Source organism: Saccopteryx bilineata, chromosome 6, assembly GCF_036850765.1.
Source record: "Saccopteryx bilineata isolate mSacBil1 chromosome 6, mSacBil1_pri_phased_curated, whole genome shotgun sequence".
NCBI lineage: Eukaryota > Metazoa > Chordata > Mammalia > Chiroptera > Emballonuridae > Saccopteryx > Saccopteryx bilineata.
Window position 1 is genome coordinate 183,143,369 of NC_089495.1, and position 17,677 is coordinate 183,161,045.

Here is a 17,677-nt window from a genome sequence, read left to right on the forward strand (position 1 = left end):
GCCACTTCCGTTACACCGCCTTCCGCGCGCCATTTCCGGCGCTGAGGTCTGGGGCGGGCGGGGCGGGGCGGGTGGTAGTTAGGTGAGGCGTGTCATGAGCGTCTCTTTCCAACGGGGAGTGAGCTTCGGCGCGCGGGCTGCCGGGCACGGCGCTCCGGTAAGGGGGTTACACTGCGGGGCGGGGGCGGGTTCGGGGCGGAGGTCGCGCTCCCGGCCAGAGTCAAGCCCGAGTCCTCGGCGCGGCTGGCCTCGACGGAAACAGGTTTTGTTTGTTTTCGGTCTGAATTTGCGTCGGTTGTTATTTCTCCTTCTGGCGGTCTGGGGACGGGCGGAAAAGTAGTCTGTTCAAGCGCGCAGATGCTTTTGAAATTTTTGCAACATTCCAGTGCTGAGCGAACTTGGGTGTTGCGGTGGAGCTGGTTGGGGAGGGGGGGGGGAGCTTTTTGTTTGGGAACTTTGAAAATATTAATTTCCGGATTTCTTTTCCCCTCTTTTAGAATTCTTTATCCGTTGCCACCAAAAGCCTCCTCTCCTCTCCGTCAACGTCCTGCGGTTTTTTGTTTTGGTGCGAGTGTATGAATAGAGTGCACGAGTTTTTCTTGTAAAAGCTAATACAAATCAGAGGTGATTAAATGTCCTCATAAACCCCCCACATATAGCTAGTTTGGACTTTTAGTTTTATAGAATTAAATTTAGATTAGTATGTAATTGGATTGCAACATTAAAAAACCTAGGATTTGACGTAGTTTAACCCTTTGTTATAAAAAGAATACAATAAGCCAAATGGAGTCATTTTTCCTAAGCCATAACACCAGACCACAATTGAATAACCAAATTGCAGTTTCAGTCTCCTCTTCCTGCCTATTTTGTACAACTCATCAGCATTGCCATACAGTTTCTAGGTGGGCTGCCGCCTGATTCATCAATCAAGTAATCAAGCCAATTAGGTCTTCAAATTTACCTGGTTGAATTTTGTGCTTTTAACACCTTTTAAGAAGACATAAAAATTAGCATACTCTTTTTTTCAGTATTTGATATCTGCACCAGTATTTTCTTATTAAAAACAGACATGGGCTTTCAGCACCAATTCTTTTATAATGCTAGTTATTTTAGGTTGAATGCAGGGCATTTAAAACAGCTAGCTCATTAATATCCCAGATTAAGTATATATAAAGCACCTGACACCTAACTAGCACTAGGTATTTTCTCTTGCAAAAAAAGTTTAGCCTTGGCTGGGTAGCTCAGTTGGTTAGAGCATCTGTCTGATAGACCAAGGTTGCTGGTTGCATCCCTGGCCAGGGCACATACAGGTATCAACCAATCAATGCATAAATAAGTGGAACAAATCTATATCTCTCTCTCTGTTTCTCTCTCTCTTTTGTCTCTCTAAAAAATTTTTTAAAAAATTTAAAAAGACGTTCCACTTTTAGAAATCAAATAGTTTAAAGATCAAAAAAGATTTACTTCTGACCCTGGCTGGTCGGCTCAGTGGTAGAGTGTTGGCCAGGTGTGTAGATGTCCCAAGTTTGATTCCTGGTCAGGGCACCCAAGAGAAGCAAACATCTGCTTCTCCACTCCTCCCCCTCCCTTCTCCTTTCTCTTTCTCTCGCTCTCTCTCTCCCTCCCTTTCTCCTTCTCCCTCTCTCTCCCCTTCTCCCACATTCATGGCTCGATTGGTTTGAGTGAGTTGGCCTTCATGAGGATGGCTCCGTGGCCTCTGCCTCAGTGGCCAAAAAAAATGGCTTTGTTGCTGAGCAGTGGAGCAACGACCCCAGATGGGCAGAGCATCACCCCCTAGTGGGCTTGCTGGGTGAATCCCCGTCTGCCAATGCAGGTGTCTGTCTCTATGCCTCCCCTCCTTTCATTAAAATTTAAAAAAAAAATTCTTTTAGCCCTGGCTGGGTGGCTCAGTTGGTTAGAGCATCGTCCCAAAGCACAGGGGTTGCGAGTTCAGTCCCCAGTCAGGGCACATACAGGAACAGATTAATGCCCCCGGCCCCATTCCTCTCGGTAAAATCAATGAGGAAAATTTTAGGCCCTGGCAGGTTGGCTCACTGGATAGTGTGTCAGTCCGATGTGCAGACATCACTGGTCAGGGCACACATGAGAAACGGACCATCTGCTTCTGTTTCCCTCTCTCTTCCCCTTCTCTCTCTTCTCCTCTTGCAACCAGTGGTTTGAGTGTTGGTCCTGAGGATAGCTCAGTTGATTCAATCATGGGCCCAGTCAAGGGTTGCCAAGTGGATCCTGGTGGGGGCACATGCAGGAGTCTGTCTCTATCTCCCCTCCTCTCACTTATAAAGAAAAAAATAATTTTTAATTATATTCTTTTATTTATGTAGCAGTGGTTTTATGGAGGAAAAGTGCACAAATGTTTTTTGATTCAAATGTCTTTTTTTAAATAAGAGTTTATTTGTGCCAAATCTGACTACATATGCTGCAAGCAAGATCTCAAATGCTTCTAAATGTCATTGTTTTTAATCTTCACAAGTGACAAAATAGTCATGATTTTTTTTAATGTAGTTATAAAAGTCATCTGGAAAATGAAATCAATACTTCTCCTTGGGTGGGACAGAGTAACATGCAAATCAGAAGGCACTGGTACAATACTGATAGCCAATAGCTTATCCAAATTAACAACAAGAAGCTTTACAAGAAGCATGAACGGATGGTCTCCATGGGGGGCAATAGGCAAAATGTTGATGTGAGTATATTCTGTTTCCCACCCTTTCCTTCCTCCCTGGAAAGTAAGAGAATCACTTGAGCATATTCTCTCTTCTGAAGCAGGGATAAGAGGTAAACAGTGCCATAGCAGAATGTTTGAGAATGTGGCTTTTGGTGTCAGACTTGGATTTAAGTCAGTACTCTTCTACCCTGTGTAACTTTGGAAAAATTTAGGAAGTAGGGGAACATTGGTGGTAGGATAAACATGAGTTCTGGTACTTGGCCATCACTTTGACTCTCATTCTACCAGGACAAACTAGAGTGGATATATAATGAGAATATTTCCATTTTGTCAAAAGAAAATCAGGTTCTAAGAGCAGGGGAGCCTAAACTGCCAGTTGCACATATGTCATCACAGTCCAGAACTTGAGTACACTGCGTCTGAGAAGCCTGAATTCGTTGACTGTAAAGCACCATTGTTGCTTGCAGACAATAAGAATTTTCTTTGTTTTCAGACTGTAGTCGTATCAGTGTGTTATGATGCCACCTCGTACCAACCTGGCTACTGGAATCCCCAGTAGTAAAGTGAAATACTCAAGGCTCTCCACAGATGATGGCTACATTGACCTTCAGGTAAGTGCAGAAGGATGCCGATGAGACTGGCTGGCTCCGTTTCTGATGAGTTAGCAGGAAAACCTTCCAGGTGAGGTTTTTGCTAACTGTCCTTGGGGACTAGCGGGAGTAGCAAGAAGGAAACCCAGCTCCTTTTCAGCCATAGCCTGCGAAGTTGGGACCTTGGCGGAGCAGTTCCAAACCAATATTAATACTGTTCCTTTCTAACAATTTTTAGCCAAAGCCCCATAATTGCAAATGTATTTAATTTATCTGAAAAATAATCAGATTGAGTTTTCTTAAGTAGAGTGTTTTAAGGACAGTGTCATTGGTTTGTTTACACGTTAATCAAAGCCAGTTCATCTTTTAAGGGAGAAATTAACTGCTAAAGATTGTGGAAATCCTCCTTCTTTCCTGATGTCATGAGATCCAATTTATTAAAGGTATTCTTTATAGCAAACAATAAGTAAAACAGTATTTGTTAAGTTTGTATCCTACCCTGATCATTTTTCATAGAATACTTCATGGCGTAGCATCTCCTTTTCCCCATTTCTGCTTAGAGCAGAATATTTTAGGTGAGACCAGGGCCAAGGAGAAAGTAGCAGGAAGCCATCCTTTTAAATATAAACAAATCAATTATTCTCTGTCCTCTTTGACTCACACTTGAAAGAAAGGTTTGTTTTGTTTTAAGTATAAGTGGGAAGCTTCCAGCCAGTTAGGTCAGATACAACCATGAGCCAAACTTTAGAAAGTTTATTTCTGAATCGTAACCTTGAATTGAACTTGTTAATAAGGCAGATTACTTGCTCCCTGGGGCAGGCAACTAATGCTTTAGTAAAAGCTGTTTCTAAAACCTTGACTGTAGGCCCTGGCCGGTTGGCTCAGCAGTAGAGCGTCGGCCTGGCGTGCGGGGGACCCGGGTTCGATTCCCGGCCAGGGCACATAGGAGAAGCGCCCGTTTGCTTCTCCACCCCCACCCCCACCCCCTCCATCCTCTCTGTCTCTCTCTTCCCCTCCTGCAGCCAAGGCTCCATTGGAGCAAAGATGGCCCAGATGCTGGGGATGGCTCCTTGGCCTCTGCCCCAGGTGCTAGAGTGGCTCTGGTCGTGGCAGAGCGACCCCCTGGTGGGCAGAGCGTTGCCCCTGGTGGGCGTGCCGGGTGGATCCCGGTCGGAGGCATGCGGGAGTCTGTCTGTCTCTCCCCGTTTCCAGCTTCAGAAAAAAAAACCCCTTGACTGTATGCTGACTTAACTTGGAAAGCCAGAAATCACTTATTTTCTTTACTTCTGAACATGATGTTCACTCTGGAATCCCTGTACATTAGTACAGCTTCCCATGTGCCGGACCCTTAATAAATGTATGTCTAATCAATGAATGACCATAAAGTATCTTTTGTTTTTGTGAGAAAATAGCTTTTCCTGGTCTGTGGAATGAGGCTGGAACGAGAGAACATTCTGCTGGGACTCCTTGGTAGAGCAATAAGTAGAACTTCGTCTTCTACCTCTTCCTTTCTGTTCTCTCCCAGACTGATTTCAAGACACATTAAGCATCCAGTTTGGTTCTTATTATCCTTCCTGCTTTAAAGTTTCTGAGCCCTGATGTTTTCATAATGCTCTCCCTTGTCTTTTTTTGTTTCTCTTCCAGTTTAAGAAAAGTCCTCCCAAGATCCCATATAAGGCCATCGCGCTTGCTACAGTGCTGTTTCTGATTGGCGCCTTTCTCATTATCATAGGCTCCCTCCTGCTGGCGGGCTACATCAGCAAAGGGGTAAGCTGAAGGGCTGTGGGAATGTGCCATGCGGGTCTTTAAAATGTGAACCAGGGCTCTATTGTATGGGGAGGGGGGGCTCTATTGTTTTATGTTTGTATCTAGTACAGCCGATTCCAGCAGGGAGAAAAAAGGATTTTGGAGGGGTTTTTTTTGTTTGTTTTTTAAGATTTTGTTTTCTGGTAACGAGACCGTGTTTCCTCCTTTGAGCAACAACAAACTTCTCCCACAGTTCTTCTGAGGTGGGTGGTGGCAGGTCGGCAAATTTTCCCTCTGAGATGTGGGCACTTTTCCCACTTTCATAGTTTGGGACAGCAAAGCCAAGTCTGGCATCAAGGACTCTTGAATGATAAAGGCTGTCACGGGGTAGAATGCCGGTATTGTAGCTTTGTAGTGCTACAGACACCCTAGTCTTCCTGGGGAGAAGCAGTGAGGCTTGTGAAAGTCTGGGGCCACTGACCGAGCCAGGATGTTTGGCTCCTGAATCAGAGCTGCTTTTCTGGCGTTTGGTTGCAGTTCCTGCTGAGTCCAGTGCGATACTTTAGAAACCTGAAGTAGTGTTTGGTGGTTCTTGAGCTGTATACAGGCACTGAAACTCACGTCTAAGTTGTTCTGACGTAGCATGGACCGTAATTCATGTTTGTTCACCAGCACTTGCCAGGCGAAGGGATGCTGGTCATAACCGCTCTGCAGAGGGAACTCAGGCAAGAATGAAACGGAGCATTATCATTGCACCTGGCAATAGTAGCACTGGCACAAAAATGGCTCTATATGGATTTTAACAATTATGTCTAATTTGCCTTAGGCTCTTAGCTATTTAAAACTCTTACGTGGTCACCACCAGCCACTTACTTGGTGTGTGGTCTAGTTTGGACACCTAACTCAGGACTGTGCCTTCATTTCACTGTCACTGCAACATGCAGTGTCAATCCCAGGAGTAAGCTGTCTACTAATGATATTGTAACAATTGAAAGTGGACATGAGCCCTGGCCGGTTGGCTCAGCGGTAGAGCGTCGGCCTAGCGTGCAGAGGACCCGGGTTCGATTCCCGGCCAGGGCACACAGGAGAAGCGCCCATTTGCTTCTCCACCCCTCCCCCTCCTTCCTCTCTGTCTCTCTCTTCCCCTCCCGCAGCCAAGGCTCCATTGGAGCAAAGATGGCCCGGGCGCTGGGGATGGCTCTGTGGCCTCTGCCCCAGGCGCTAGAGTGGCTCTGGTCGCAACATGGCGACGCCCAGGATGGGCAGAGCATCGCTCCCTGGTGGGCGTGCCGGGTGATCCCGGTCGGGCACATGCGGGAGTCTGTCTGACTGTCTCTCCCTGTTTCCAGCTTCAGAAAAATGAAAAAGAAAAAAAAGAAAGAAAGTGGACATGAGACCCACATAAAACAAATACTGTTTTATCTTGTGTGGTTTATAAAGACTACTTTTAAAATAAGGATAAAGATGTTAATGAAGAAAATCACTAATAGGTTTTGTTTTGTTTGTGGTTTGGGTTTTTTTTTACTTTTTTATTACAGACATTTCAAACAGAACAGAAGTGCAAGTAGATGTAATAATATAATGAACCCACATATATCTACCACCCAGCATCAAGTTATGAGCATTTTGTTTCATCTATCCCCCCAATTCTTTTTCCTGTATATTAAAGCAGATACCAGATTTATACTTTGCTGGTAAATTCTTTTTAAATTTTTTTAGATTTTATTTATTGATTTTTAGAGGAGAGAGAGAATGAGGAAGAAGCAAGAAGCATCAATTCGTAGTAGTTGCTTCCTGTATGTGCCTTGACCAGGCAAGCCCAGGTTTCAAACCAGCGACCTCAGCATTCCAGGTAGACACTTTATCCGCTGCGCCACCACAGGTCAGGTGGTAAATTTTTAAGTGTACATCTTCAGTATACATCTCTTAACAGTTTTTACTTAAATCTAGGGATGCTGTCTTATTATCATTTGCCTTGTTCTTTTCCTCATTTCTTATAGACTGTTAGATTTAGGGACTTGTTTAGATCTGGATTTAGTTTAGTTTTAGAAAGAATTTTCATAAGAGGTGCTGTATTAGCACATTGACTCTCAAACGTCAATGTCAACCAGAATTACCTTGCCAACCTGTTTGTTCACACACAGATTCCTTGCTCCCATGCCGAGATTCCAATTCCTAGGTCCAGAGTAGGGCATTAAAACTGGCATTTCCAACAAGCTCCTGGGAAATGCTGGTGGTCCAAAGACCACATTTTCAGAACATTGCTATAGTATCACATTAGGAGGCTTATAATGACTGTTCTAATTTTCAGTTGATATTAAGACTGATTCTCGGATTCAAGTGTCTTCGATCTAATTTTTTTTATTATAAATTTCCCCATCATCCTTTGCACTTATGAATCCAGTTTTATCATTTTCTGCATTTATCAGCTGAAAGTTTTCCTATAAAGAACTTTCTTAAATGTGCTATTTGGTTATCCTCAAATACAATTATATAGTCAAAGTAGGAGAAATGTTTGATTATTTTTCTGTAATAACTTTCATAAAAATACAACTAGCATTCTCAAGAAATAACCAAAGAATTATTAGTATCATTATAAACTCATTATTTTTTGAAACATTTTTGCTTCAATTAATTGCAGTCTATAGGTACTCTTTTAATTTTTATTTATTTATTTTTTACAGAGACAGAGAGTGAGTCAGAGAGAGGGATAGACAGGGACAGACAGACAGGAATGGAGAGAGATGAGAAGCATCAATCATTAGTTTTTCATTGCGCATTGCAACACCTTAGTTGTTCATTGATTGCTTTCTCATATGTGCCTTGACCACGGGCCTTCAGCAGACTGAGTGACCCCTTGCTGGAGCCAGCAACCTTGGGTTCAAGCTGGTGGGCTTTTCCTCAAACCAGATGAGCCCGCACTCAAGCTGGCGACCTTGGGGTCTCGAACCCGGGTCCTCTACATCCCAGTCCGACGCTCTATCCACTGTGCCACCGCCTGGTAAGGCTATAGGTATTCTTCTAACATATAAATTGTCCCAAATTTGGTCAGATATTCACTCAGTTCACTCCTGTGTGTTTTATTTTATTTTAATATTTATTTTATTGATTTTAGAAGGAGGGAGAGAAAGAAATACCAATCTGTTCCTGTATGTGCCCTGACCCGGGATTGAACCGGCAACCTCTGCATTTTGGGATGATGCTCTAACCAACCGAACTCTCTGGCCAGGGTACTTCTATATCTTTTAAACCTGACTCAGGGATCCTTAGATAGCCCTTCTTATTTTTTTTTTTTTTTTTTTTTTTTACAGAGGCAGAGAGTCAGAAAGAGTGATGAGGGACAGATAGGGACAGACAGGAACGGAGAGAGATGAGAAGAATCAGAAGAATCAGTCATCAGTTTTTCGTTGCGACACCTTAGTTGTTCATTGATTGCTTTCTCATATGTGCCTTGACCACGGGCCTTCAGCAGACTGAGTGACCCCTTGCTCAAGCCAGCAACCTTGGGTCCAAGCTGGTGAGCTTTGCTCAAACCAGATGAGCCCGTGCTCAAACTGGCGACCTTAGGGTCTTGAACCTGGGTCCTCCGCATCTCAGTCCGATGCTCTATCCACTGTGCCACCACCCGGTCAGGCCTTTGATAACTTTATTGTTTTCTGGTGCAGCAAGTTACACATTTTTATGCCCCCTAACTTTGTAAACAGCCATATCACTAAGGAGCCCTGATTTAGAGATTACAAACTGAACATTAATGATGCTCATTTGCTATTGGTTTTCTCTTTGTTTCTAGGCCTTTTTAGTGACAGAAACAAGGGAAAATAATATATAGATATATAGAAATAAAGATTTTTTAATGCAAATTTAAGATCAGAGTTTGAACTTAATTTCTTTTATATCTCTGTGTCTATCCTAGTGATATTTGTATAATTACTTTCCTTATTCTGTATTATATATATATATATATATATATAATAGCTTTGAAATATCAGTTATGGTATTAATGCTATATATAAATACATAGGAAGGCTGAATGCATTGTAAGTTTTCTTTGCAATTCTTTGATCCTTAGGATAGATCTCATTAGGCATGTGTAGTCAAAATCCTGCAAAAGATAAAAGGAGGAAGAAAATAGAAAATGTAAAATAGGATAACAGAAATAGCACCAAATAAGTCCAAATGTGAGAGAGTTATAGACTTTATTCTTTTTGATTTTCAAGTAGTTTATTTTTGGCCTAAGGGAGCTTCTTCAAGTTCTCTCCCCTTGGGTTTAAGTTCATGATTATTGGGTTGTTGTGTGCCAGCTAAGCCGATTTAATATTCACTATAACCATATGAGATAAATACTGTTTTATATAGCTTTTTGTGAATGAACCAGCCAAAATTACATTGTTTAGATAACTCATCAGTATACATTGTATAAATGGCCCTTAAAAAGGAAATTTATAGATTGAGTTTAAATCTATGGATGAGGAAATCTTAAGCTTAAAACAGTACAAAACATTACAAAAGAAAAGGAGGGTAAGTTTAACTATAAAATATTTAAAACCATGGAAAAAACCAAGATGGACAAAGCAAATGTGTAAAGGTGAATCCATTCAGCACATTTGTTGAGCTTCTGCTCTATGTTGGGCACAGCTGGGAAGGAACAAAGTCCTCATCCTCATGGAATCCCCCCAAAAGTTGTAGCCCTGCTGATAGAGGGGCTAAGCACCATTCCTCCCTCTTTGACCTGTGAGTCCTGCTCATGGGAATATACACTAGGATAATCTGGGAGGCCAGAAAAACACTGAAGGTTAGTGTGGTGTTCTGCACAATCACAAAAGTGAGTCTGGGTGTGTGTGCAGGGGCTAAGTAAAATTGTGGTACATCCATTACAGTGTAGTGCTATGCACCATTAATTGACATATAACATTTTATTAGCCTGGCACCACGTGACTCTGTGCCATGTGACCCACGCCACTGCTGCAGCCACCACAGGAGGTGTCTGTGACAAAGCTCATCATCCTGAGCCACTCTCAGGCCAGTGAGTGGGCCAACAAATACATCAGGAACTGCATCATCCAGTGTAATCCAAGACCTGACAAGTACTTCACCCTGGGGCTCCCCACTGGGAACGCCCCAGTTGGCTGCTACAAGAAGCTAATTGATTTATAAGAATGGAGACTTGCCTGACCAATGGTGATGCAGTGGATGGAGCATTGATCTGGGACGCTGGGGTCCACGTTCAAAACCCTGAGGTCGCCGGCTTGAGCGTGAGATCCTCGATCTGAGCCCAAGGTCACTGGCTTGAGCCCCCCCCCCCCCCCCCAGTCAAAGCACAAGAGAAGCAGTCAGTGAACAACTAAAGTAATACATATACAAGTTGATGCTTCTCATCTCTCTCCCTGTCTTGTCTGTCTCTCTCTCTGTCTCTCTGTCTCACTCACTAAAAAACGAATGCAGACCCATCCTTCAAATATGTGAAGACCTTCAACATAGAAGAATATGTGGGTCTTCCTCAAGACTACCCAGAGTTATCATTCCGTTATGTGGAACAACTTCAAGCACACTGACACCTACCTAGAAAACCCCCACATTCTGGATGGAATGCAGCTGATCTGCGGGCTCAGTGTGACACCTTTGAAAAGAAGATCAAGGCTGCAGGCTGGATCGAGCAGCAGCCCCAACACATTCCCTTTAATGAACCAGGCTCCAGTCTGGTGCCTAGAACTTGAAGACGCTGGACATGGACACCATCCAGGCCAGTGCTAGGTTCTTCGATGCAAATCTCAGCAAGGCATGGACACTGTCATGGATGCTAGAGGAATAATGATCCTCATCACAGGTGCTCACAGAGCGTTTGTTGTGTACAAAGCCATCAAGGATAGAGTGAACCAAATGTGGACCATGTTTTGCCTGCCTTCCATCAGCATCCACGCACCATGTTCACTTAAGAATCACTGTTCTAGCCTGACCAGGCGGTGGCATAGTGGCTAGAGTATAGGACTGGGATGCAGAGGACCCGGGTTCAAGACCCCGAGGTCGCCAGCTTGAGTGCGGGCTCATCTGGTTTGAGGAAAAGCCCACCAGCTTGACTCAAGGTCGCCAGCTTGAGCAAGGGGTTACTCGGTCTGCTGAAAGCCCGCGGTCAAGGCACATATGAGAAAGCAATCAATGAACTAAGGTGTCGCAACGAAAAACTAATGACTGATGCTTCTTATCTCTCTCCAGTCCTGTCTGTCTGTCCCTATCTATCCCTCTCTCTGACTCACTCTCTGTCTCTGTAAAAAATAAATAAATAAAAATTAAAAAAAAAAAGAATCACTGTTCTAGATTAAGGAACAAACTCTTAATATCTAAAATCAGCATAAGTGCCTGTTCAGCATAAGTGTCTGTGGTGGTACAGTCGATAAAGCATCAACCTGGAACGCTGAGGTTGCCAGTTCAAAACCCTGGGCTTGTCCAGTCAAGACACATGCAAGGAGCTACAAGGAGTTGATGCTTCCCACTCCCCCCCCCCCCACATCTCTCTCTTTCTCTCCCCCCCCCCAGTCAAATCAATAAATCTTTAAAACTATGTATATAAAGTGAACATAAGGAAGCAGTCTTTTGGTCAGTGCCATGGGAAGAACCCCCCCCCCCCCGTCTTAATTTCTCCATTGATAAGAGAAGAGGGAGAGGTGGGGGAGAAGGGAGAGAAAGAGAAGCATCAACTCGTTCCACTTAGTTCCATTTAATTGTGCACTCATTGGTTGCTTCTCATATGTGCCCTCACCAGGGTCCAAACCCATGACCTTGGTGTACTTGGACAATGTTCTATCCACTGAGCTACCTGGTCAGGGCCTCTGCCCCATTCTTTGCTCAGTTTTTTCCCCCCCTCAGCCTTTCCATGAACTCTTGAGGACTCTTTAGGGGAGGATTGGGGGCGGGGGCTAAAGAGAAGGCTTTGCTGATAGTCGGAGCCTCAAACGGCCCAGCAATGTCAAACCCTTCTCCTTCCCGGACCCTCCAGCATCAGGAGGAAGGTGGGAACCCTTTTCCCACCAGAGCACTGTGTTTTTGTTCCAGGGTCTCACTGTGGCTCCTGCCTTTTACATACTCATTCATAAATAGAAGGTTCATTAGGTCAACAGACACTGGCACGATTTCAATGAGCTATTGTACAATTGATAATCAAGAGAAAAAGATATAAATCTTTGCCCTAGGGAGTGTTCTACCCAAAGAAAATGCTCTTAAAAGTGTAATATACTGATCTACGGCTTGGACCCATGTGTTTAAAATTTATAACTTGCGTGGTACTGATGCACTTGCCTCCTTCTGCCACCAGGGAGCAGACCGGGCCGTTCCCGTCCTGATCATTGGCATTTTGGTGTTCCTGCCAGGATTTTACCACCTGCGCATCGCCTACTATGCATCCAAAGGCTATCGTGGTTACTCCTACGATGACATTCCAGACTTTGACGACTAGCACCCGCCTCAGCCCTGAGGAGCCGTCAGATGGGACTGAGCTTTAAGATAATGAGCAGAAACTATGGCTAAGGGCTAAGGAATTCTGCAGTTTGCAGATATTTAACAAAACAATGGGAGGGGGGCTTATGGGTCCATCCTAAAGATGTTAACTGAGCTTACAATTAGTTTATGAGGGCATGCTCCATTTTTCATCTCCTGGTCCTGACAAAAAGCTGACAAGTTTTCCCACATGAACTTGTATCATGGAAGAATCGCATTGTTTATTGGAAAAAGCGGGAGATTATTCTGTAGTGGAAAATGTACAACCACTACCCTTTTCAGAGTTGAGCATAAAAGGGGAGGTTATTCTATGTACAACCACTACCCTTTTCAGAGTTGAGCATAAAAGGGGAGGTTATTCTGTAGTGGAAAATATACAACCACTACCCTTTTTAGAGTTGAGCATGTCTTTTAAATAGTCTTTATTGTCAGTTTGTTCTTGTAAATGGAAGACTGCAGTATGTCAAATTTCTTAGTAATAAATTACTAAGTAATTTATTTTGAAAAATCTAATTATTTTATCTCCTGTGCTCTAACTTCATGTTCTAATGGAAGAGCTTGGCAAAATCAGTAATTTTTTTTTTTTTCATTGATTTGAGAGAGAAGAAAAGGGGAGAAAGAGAAAAGTATCAACTCACTGTTCCACCTTGTTGTTCCATTTAGTTGTGCACTTACTGGTTGCTTCTTGTATGTGCCCTAACCAGGATTGAACCAGTGACCTTGGCACGCCAGGAGGATGCTTTATCCACTGACCCATCCACCCAGGGCCAAATCTGTAATATTTTTTACTTGATTTCTTATTAAGAGCAATCAGGAATTTTAAACCTAGAGCAAGTTTTCAAAATGTAAACACACTCTGTTCATCACTCCTTGGCCAGCTCGGACCTGGTTCACCAATAGGTTGGGCACCATATAATTTGGGTAATTCTATCCTTTATAGAGTAAGACGTTCTATATATCATGGCTTTAAGGGCTGAACACTTGGCTATTTTATAAGGAAAAATGTAGATGGATGTTGCTTAGAGTTTATAACCCCATTGTTAGCACACTATATTACGATGTCATTCTGCCGATGATCACAAGATTCGACCTGTGTCCCTAGGAGACTAGACTGCCTTAGCTTGATTCTGTTTCCTAGCTTGCAAAACGTGACTTATGTTCAAAATAAATTAAAATGTCAAAATCAAAATCCTACACTTGAATGAGTTAACTTGAAACACATTTCAGAAAACATTTTAGTGATTATGTGATATCTTAGGTTCCCAGTACCCAGGACTGCTTTCATTTTTCAGTCATTCTTTTACTCAGGTTGTGGATTGGGCAGCCAGAAGCCTGGAAGTGCTGTGAGCTGGGATTTGAAGGGCTGTGGGCAGAGCAGGTTTACTGGGGAGGATGAGTTCAGCTTTGGACTTGTTAAGCTGTAGATGTCTGCTTGACATCCACGTGGAGCTATTGACTAGGCAATTGCAATGCACAGGTTTGGAGTTCAAAAGGGAGTCTTGGCTGCAGGTAGAAATTTGGAAGCCAGTGTTGGGACAATATGGAAGAAGCCTGTGGCTGGATGAGATCACCCACAGAGTGAGTGCAGGGAAGAAAAAACACTAGGACTCAGGAAATGAGGGACAAAGGGTACCTGAAGCCTGTCAGGTTAGGTACATTTGTTAATGGAAAGGTAGGCTGGGGAGTCCAGTCGTCTAATTAAAGTTCTTGGTCCTTGTCAGTGAAGATGTAAGGAAATATAACGCTTTATCCCGGGCAGTGTTTGTAAAGCAACTCAGACCAGAAAGTTTTGGCCAAACCACATTACATGGTCCTTTTTAAAAGGGTAATGATGGTACTGGTTAGGGTTGGGGGGATGGAACTAAGGGTATAAACTGAAAATAAGCATTTGGTTGGGGTAAATATTTGCTCCCCCAGTCCATTCCCCAACGTCTAATTAAGTTTCTTGTATATATCTCAGCCCTTCCAGAAATGTTCTCTGTGTGTGTCCTTTAAAAAAAGACCAAAAAAACTTGGTCTTTCATTGTATAGTTTTATAATTTCTTTTTTTCTACTTACTCTGTTTTATATATCTTTCCATATCCACAGAGAGGTCAACCACATTTTTAAAAATGTAAATTATAAGTATAGCTTTTCATGCTGTGCATATAGTCATAGGGTCCTAAGATCAAACACCATAAAGTCAGATTTCTGGAATAGGAATTCCCTCATGGATGTCCCCTGAGGAATGACTTGCTGTCCTATTTGAACATTCAGTCTCATAATTTTATTCCATTTGGGGTTGTTACAGGAATATTGTTTATTAAGCCAAAACCAGATCGCTGTAACTGTGTTGACAGCAGTTGCATGTTACAGAAAACATCCAGGCCTCCATAATAATAGTGACTATTTCCTGAACCCTTTGGCTGATGTGCCAGGCACTTTTATTATGTATTCTATTTCATTTTGGTCCTGGGGAAAGCCCTGAATTGGGTAAGATTCCTGCATAATAGATTGGCTATTTGCAACTCAAATTTAGGAAAAACCTGTATTTACTCTTTTTTTCTTTTTTTTTTTTTACAAAAAGTGAGCCAGAGAGAGGGATAGACAGGGACAGACAGACAGGATCAGAGAGAGATGAGAAGCATCAATCATTAGTTTTTCATTGCGCGTTGCAACACCTTAGTTGTTCATTGATTGCTTTCTCATGTGTGCCTTGACTGCGGGCCTTCAGCAGACCGAGTAACCCCTTGCTGGAGCCAGCGACCTTGGGTTCAAGCTGGTGGGCTTTTTTGCTCAAACCAGATGAGCCCACACTCAAGCTGGTGACCTCGGGGTCTCGAACCTGGATCCTCTGCATCCTAGTCCGATGCTCTATCCACTGCGCCACCGCCTGGTCAGGTACCTGTATTTACTCTTAATGAAGACATATAAAAGCCAAATGCCTTTAGAGGATAGAGAAGGAAAGAAGCGAGAGGGGTGTATGGACTGTAGTAGTAGGGATGAACTTCAATTGCCAAATGTTTGTTCTACCTAAAAGTGACTTTGTTCCCCCGTCCCCAACTCTTTGTTCCTGGCCTTGATAGTGTTGGCCACATCATGTGCCCTACCCTTATAAGGGTTTCTTATTTGCAACAACTATTACGCCCTCAAATCTAAAAGTCCTCCCGGGTTGTGTTAGCTGTTTTGCGTATGATGGGAATTCCAGACCCACTGCGCCTGGTTGAGCTCAGTGTGCCGGAGGCGTGTTGACTGCTTCCTTTCATCCCGGGATTGTCAGGTGCTGAAGGTACAGCAGGATAAGATAGGGCTTGGTTAGTGATGAGCTGAGTTTGCAGACTTGTGGCCACAGATGTTGGCCTGCATTTTGTTTTTAAAAATGGAAAGGTTCACATGATCTTGATCTTTGGCTTTTCTTTATTCCTGAGAGGCTATACAACCATCTGGAGTGAGGTAGTAAAGCAGCTGTAGCTGAGCGGAGTTCTCCAGTTTCTGCAGTTCCCACCGCTGCTTAGTTACATTTATTCCCATCTGCTCGTTTTCTTCGTGTAGAGCAAAAAGTGTCTGAGGGGCCCACAAAGTCGAGCACAGTGCTTGTGGTCACTTAGGGTCAGTGAGTGAAGAACCAAAGCCAAGAGCGCGTTTCCTTCGGGGTCTGGACAGGTGGGCTGCTGCCGTTTGATTCAGACTCTCCTCTGTGACCCTCCCTCACCTGCCTGGCAGGCCAGCTACTCTTTAGAGTTGGTGCTACCCAGTGAGTCAAGTCCGGTGGTCCCAGCTCACAACCTGCGAGTCCCCTCTTCTGAGGTCCTGGAATATCCCTGTTAGCTCACGCAGAAGAACCTCCTGCTACTGGTGTGAGGGAAGCTGGTGGAGGGAAAATTGTAGCCTTGACTTTCCACTGACATTCAAAGGGTCATAAACCAAATCAGGCTACCTTAGTCACCGTGCTCTGTCATCTAAATTCCTATGCAGAGGTTTCTCTCTAGAATCAGCCCCACAGACTCGGCCTCACAGCTCTGTAGTTCAGTCATGGTTCAGTGCCAGGGTGGGAAGGGACAGGCTACTTGTTATTAGCTACAGGATATTGGGCAGATTACCTCTGGAGCCTCAGTTTCCTTATAAACCAGTTCCTACCTCATAGGCTCATTGTGAGGGTTACGTAAGACAATGTGGGAGGGTGCTTCATGCAGAGCTGGGCACGTGGTAAGCACCCAGTGAATGGATGCTTCTCTTTGAGGAAGTGACAGTCACACTCTGGCTTCAAGGAGTAGTGGCTGGGGTGGAGCTGAGGAGGAAGGAGAGCTCATCAGTTGACCCCAAGGCCATCCTGAGGAACGTGCTTGTCCCTGGTGAAAGGACCCCAGAGGTAGGGGCCCGAGCCAGCATGGCCGTCACCCCAGAGCTAGGGGCCCAAGCCAGCATGGCCGTCACCCCGGAGCTAGAGGCCCAAGCCAGCGTGGCCGTCACCCCAGAGCTAGGGGCCCGAGCCAGCATGGCCGTCAGCCGCAGCCAAGGCAGGGCTCCCTTCCTTGACAGAGCTGTCTATAGGAAGGGTGAGGTCTCCAGCCCCTGGTCCTCTTCCAGTCCTCTGGAAGTAGGGGGGGAGGGCCGGGGAGGACAAAAGCACCCTATTGTAGCCAACACGTGGGCCAGAGGCCCCTGCCCTGGGGGCCCTGCAGGGAAGGCCATGAAGACTAGTGAAGCAGCAGGCGCCATCAGAGCCACTCTCCCTGCACCTTGTACTTCCCTCCCCGCTCTCCCTATGGGTCCCATTTTTACCTCTTTCTGCACTTCCTCTCCTCAGTCTCGCCCCTCTGCTTTTCAAAATGCAGTCTCTGGACCAGCAGCATCAACACCACCTGGGAGCAGAATCTTGGGCCAGCCCTAGCCCTGCTAAATCAGAACCCGCATTTGGACAAGGCCCCCAGGGGTCCATTGCTTGTCACTGTCTGAGAAGCACTGGTCTGGGGTACCCCTACCTCCTGGTCCATTTCCTCACTTTGAGACTGGACCTCCTGGCAGCGCCAGTGGCTGGAAGGTAGCTCTTCCACCTACCATTACTCTCTAGACAAAACAGTAACTCCCAGACTCTTAAGGACATCTCACAGAAATGGCATGGAAAAACGCAAGGGGCTTTGTGAAGATCTTATTTGTGAGCAGTGAGAAAACACGTCCAACAGGTGAG

The 17,677-nt window shown here is 44.5% G+C and overlaps 1 protein-coding gene and 1 pseudogene across 3 annotated transcripts; both read left to right on the top strand.

The window, feature by feature from the left end:
* The first annotated feature begins 49 nt into the window (after window positions 1-49).
* Window positions 50-13,702, top strand: TMEM230 (transmembrane protein 230). Of its 3 annotated transcripts, XM_066235804.1 has the most exons (5): window positions 50-157; window positions 3,180-3,297; window positions 4,921-5,043; window positions 8,138-8,252; window positions 12,329-12,463. In XM_066235804.1, the coding sequence occupies exons 2-4, from the start codon at window positions 3,202-3,204 to the stop codon at window positions 8,228-8,230; spliced, it is 312 nt and encodes a 103-aa protein (XP_066091901.1). In that variant the 5' UTR covers window positions 50-157; window positions 3,180-3,201; the 3' UTR covers window positions 8,231-8,252; window positions 12,329-12,463. The 3 variants fall into 3 exon arrangements, with proteins under 3 accessions (XP_066091901.1, XP_066091898.1, XP_066091899.1); XM_066235801.1 differs by lacking the exon at window positions 8,138-8,252 and having other exon boundaries at window positions 12,329-13,702; XM_066235802.1 differs by lacking the exons at window positions 50-157; window positions 8,138-8,252 and adding an exon at window positions 182-262 and having other exon boundaries at window positions 12,329-13,702.
* On the top strand, window positions 9,484-11,514 carry LOC136308393 (glucosamine-6-phosphate isomerase 1-like; annotated as a pseudogene).
* Window positions 13,703-17,677: the final 3,975 nt, after the last annotated feature.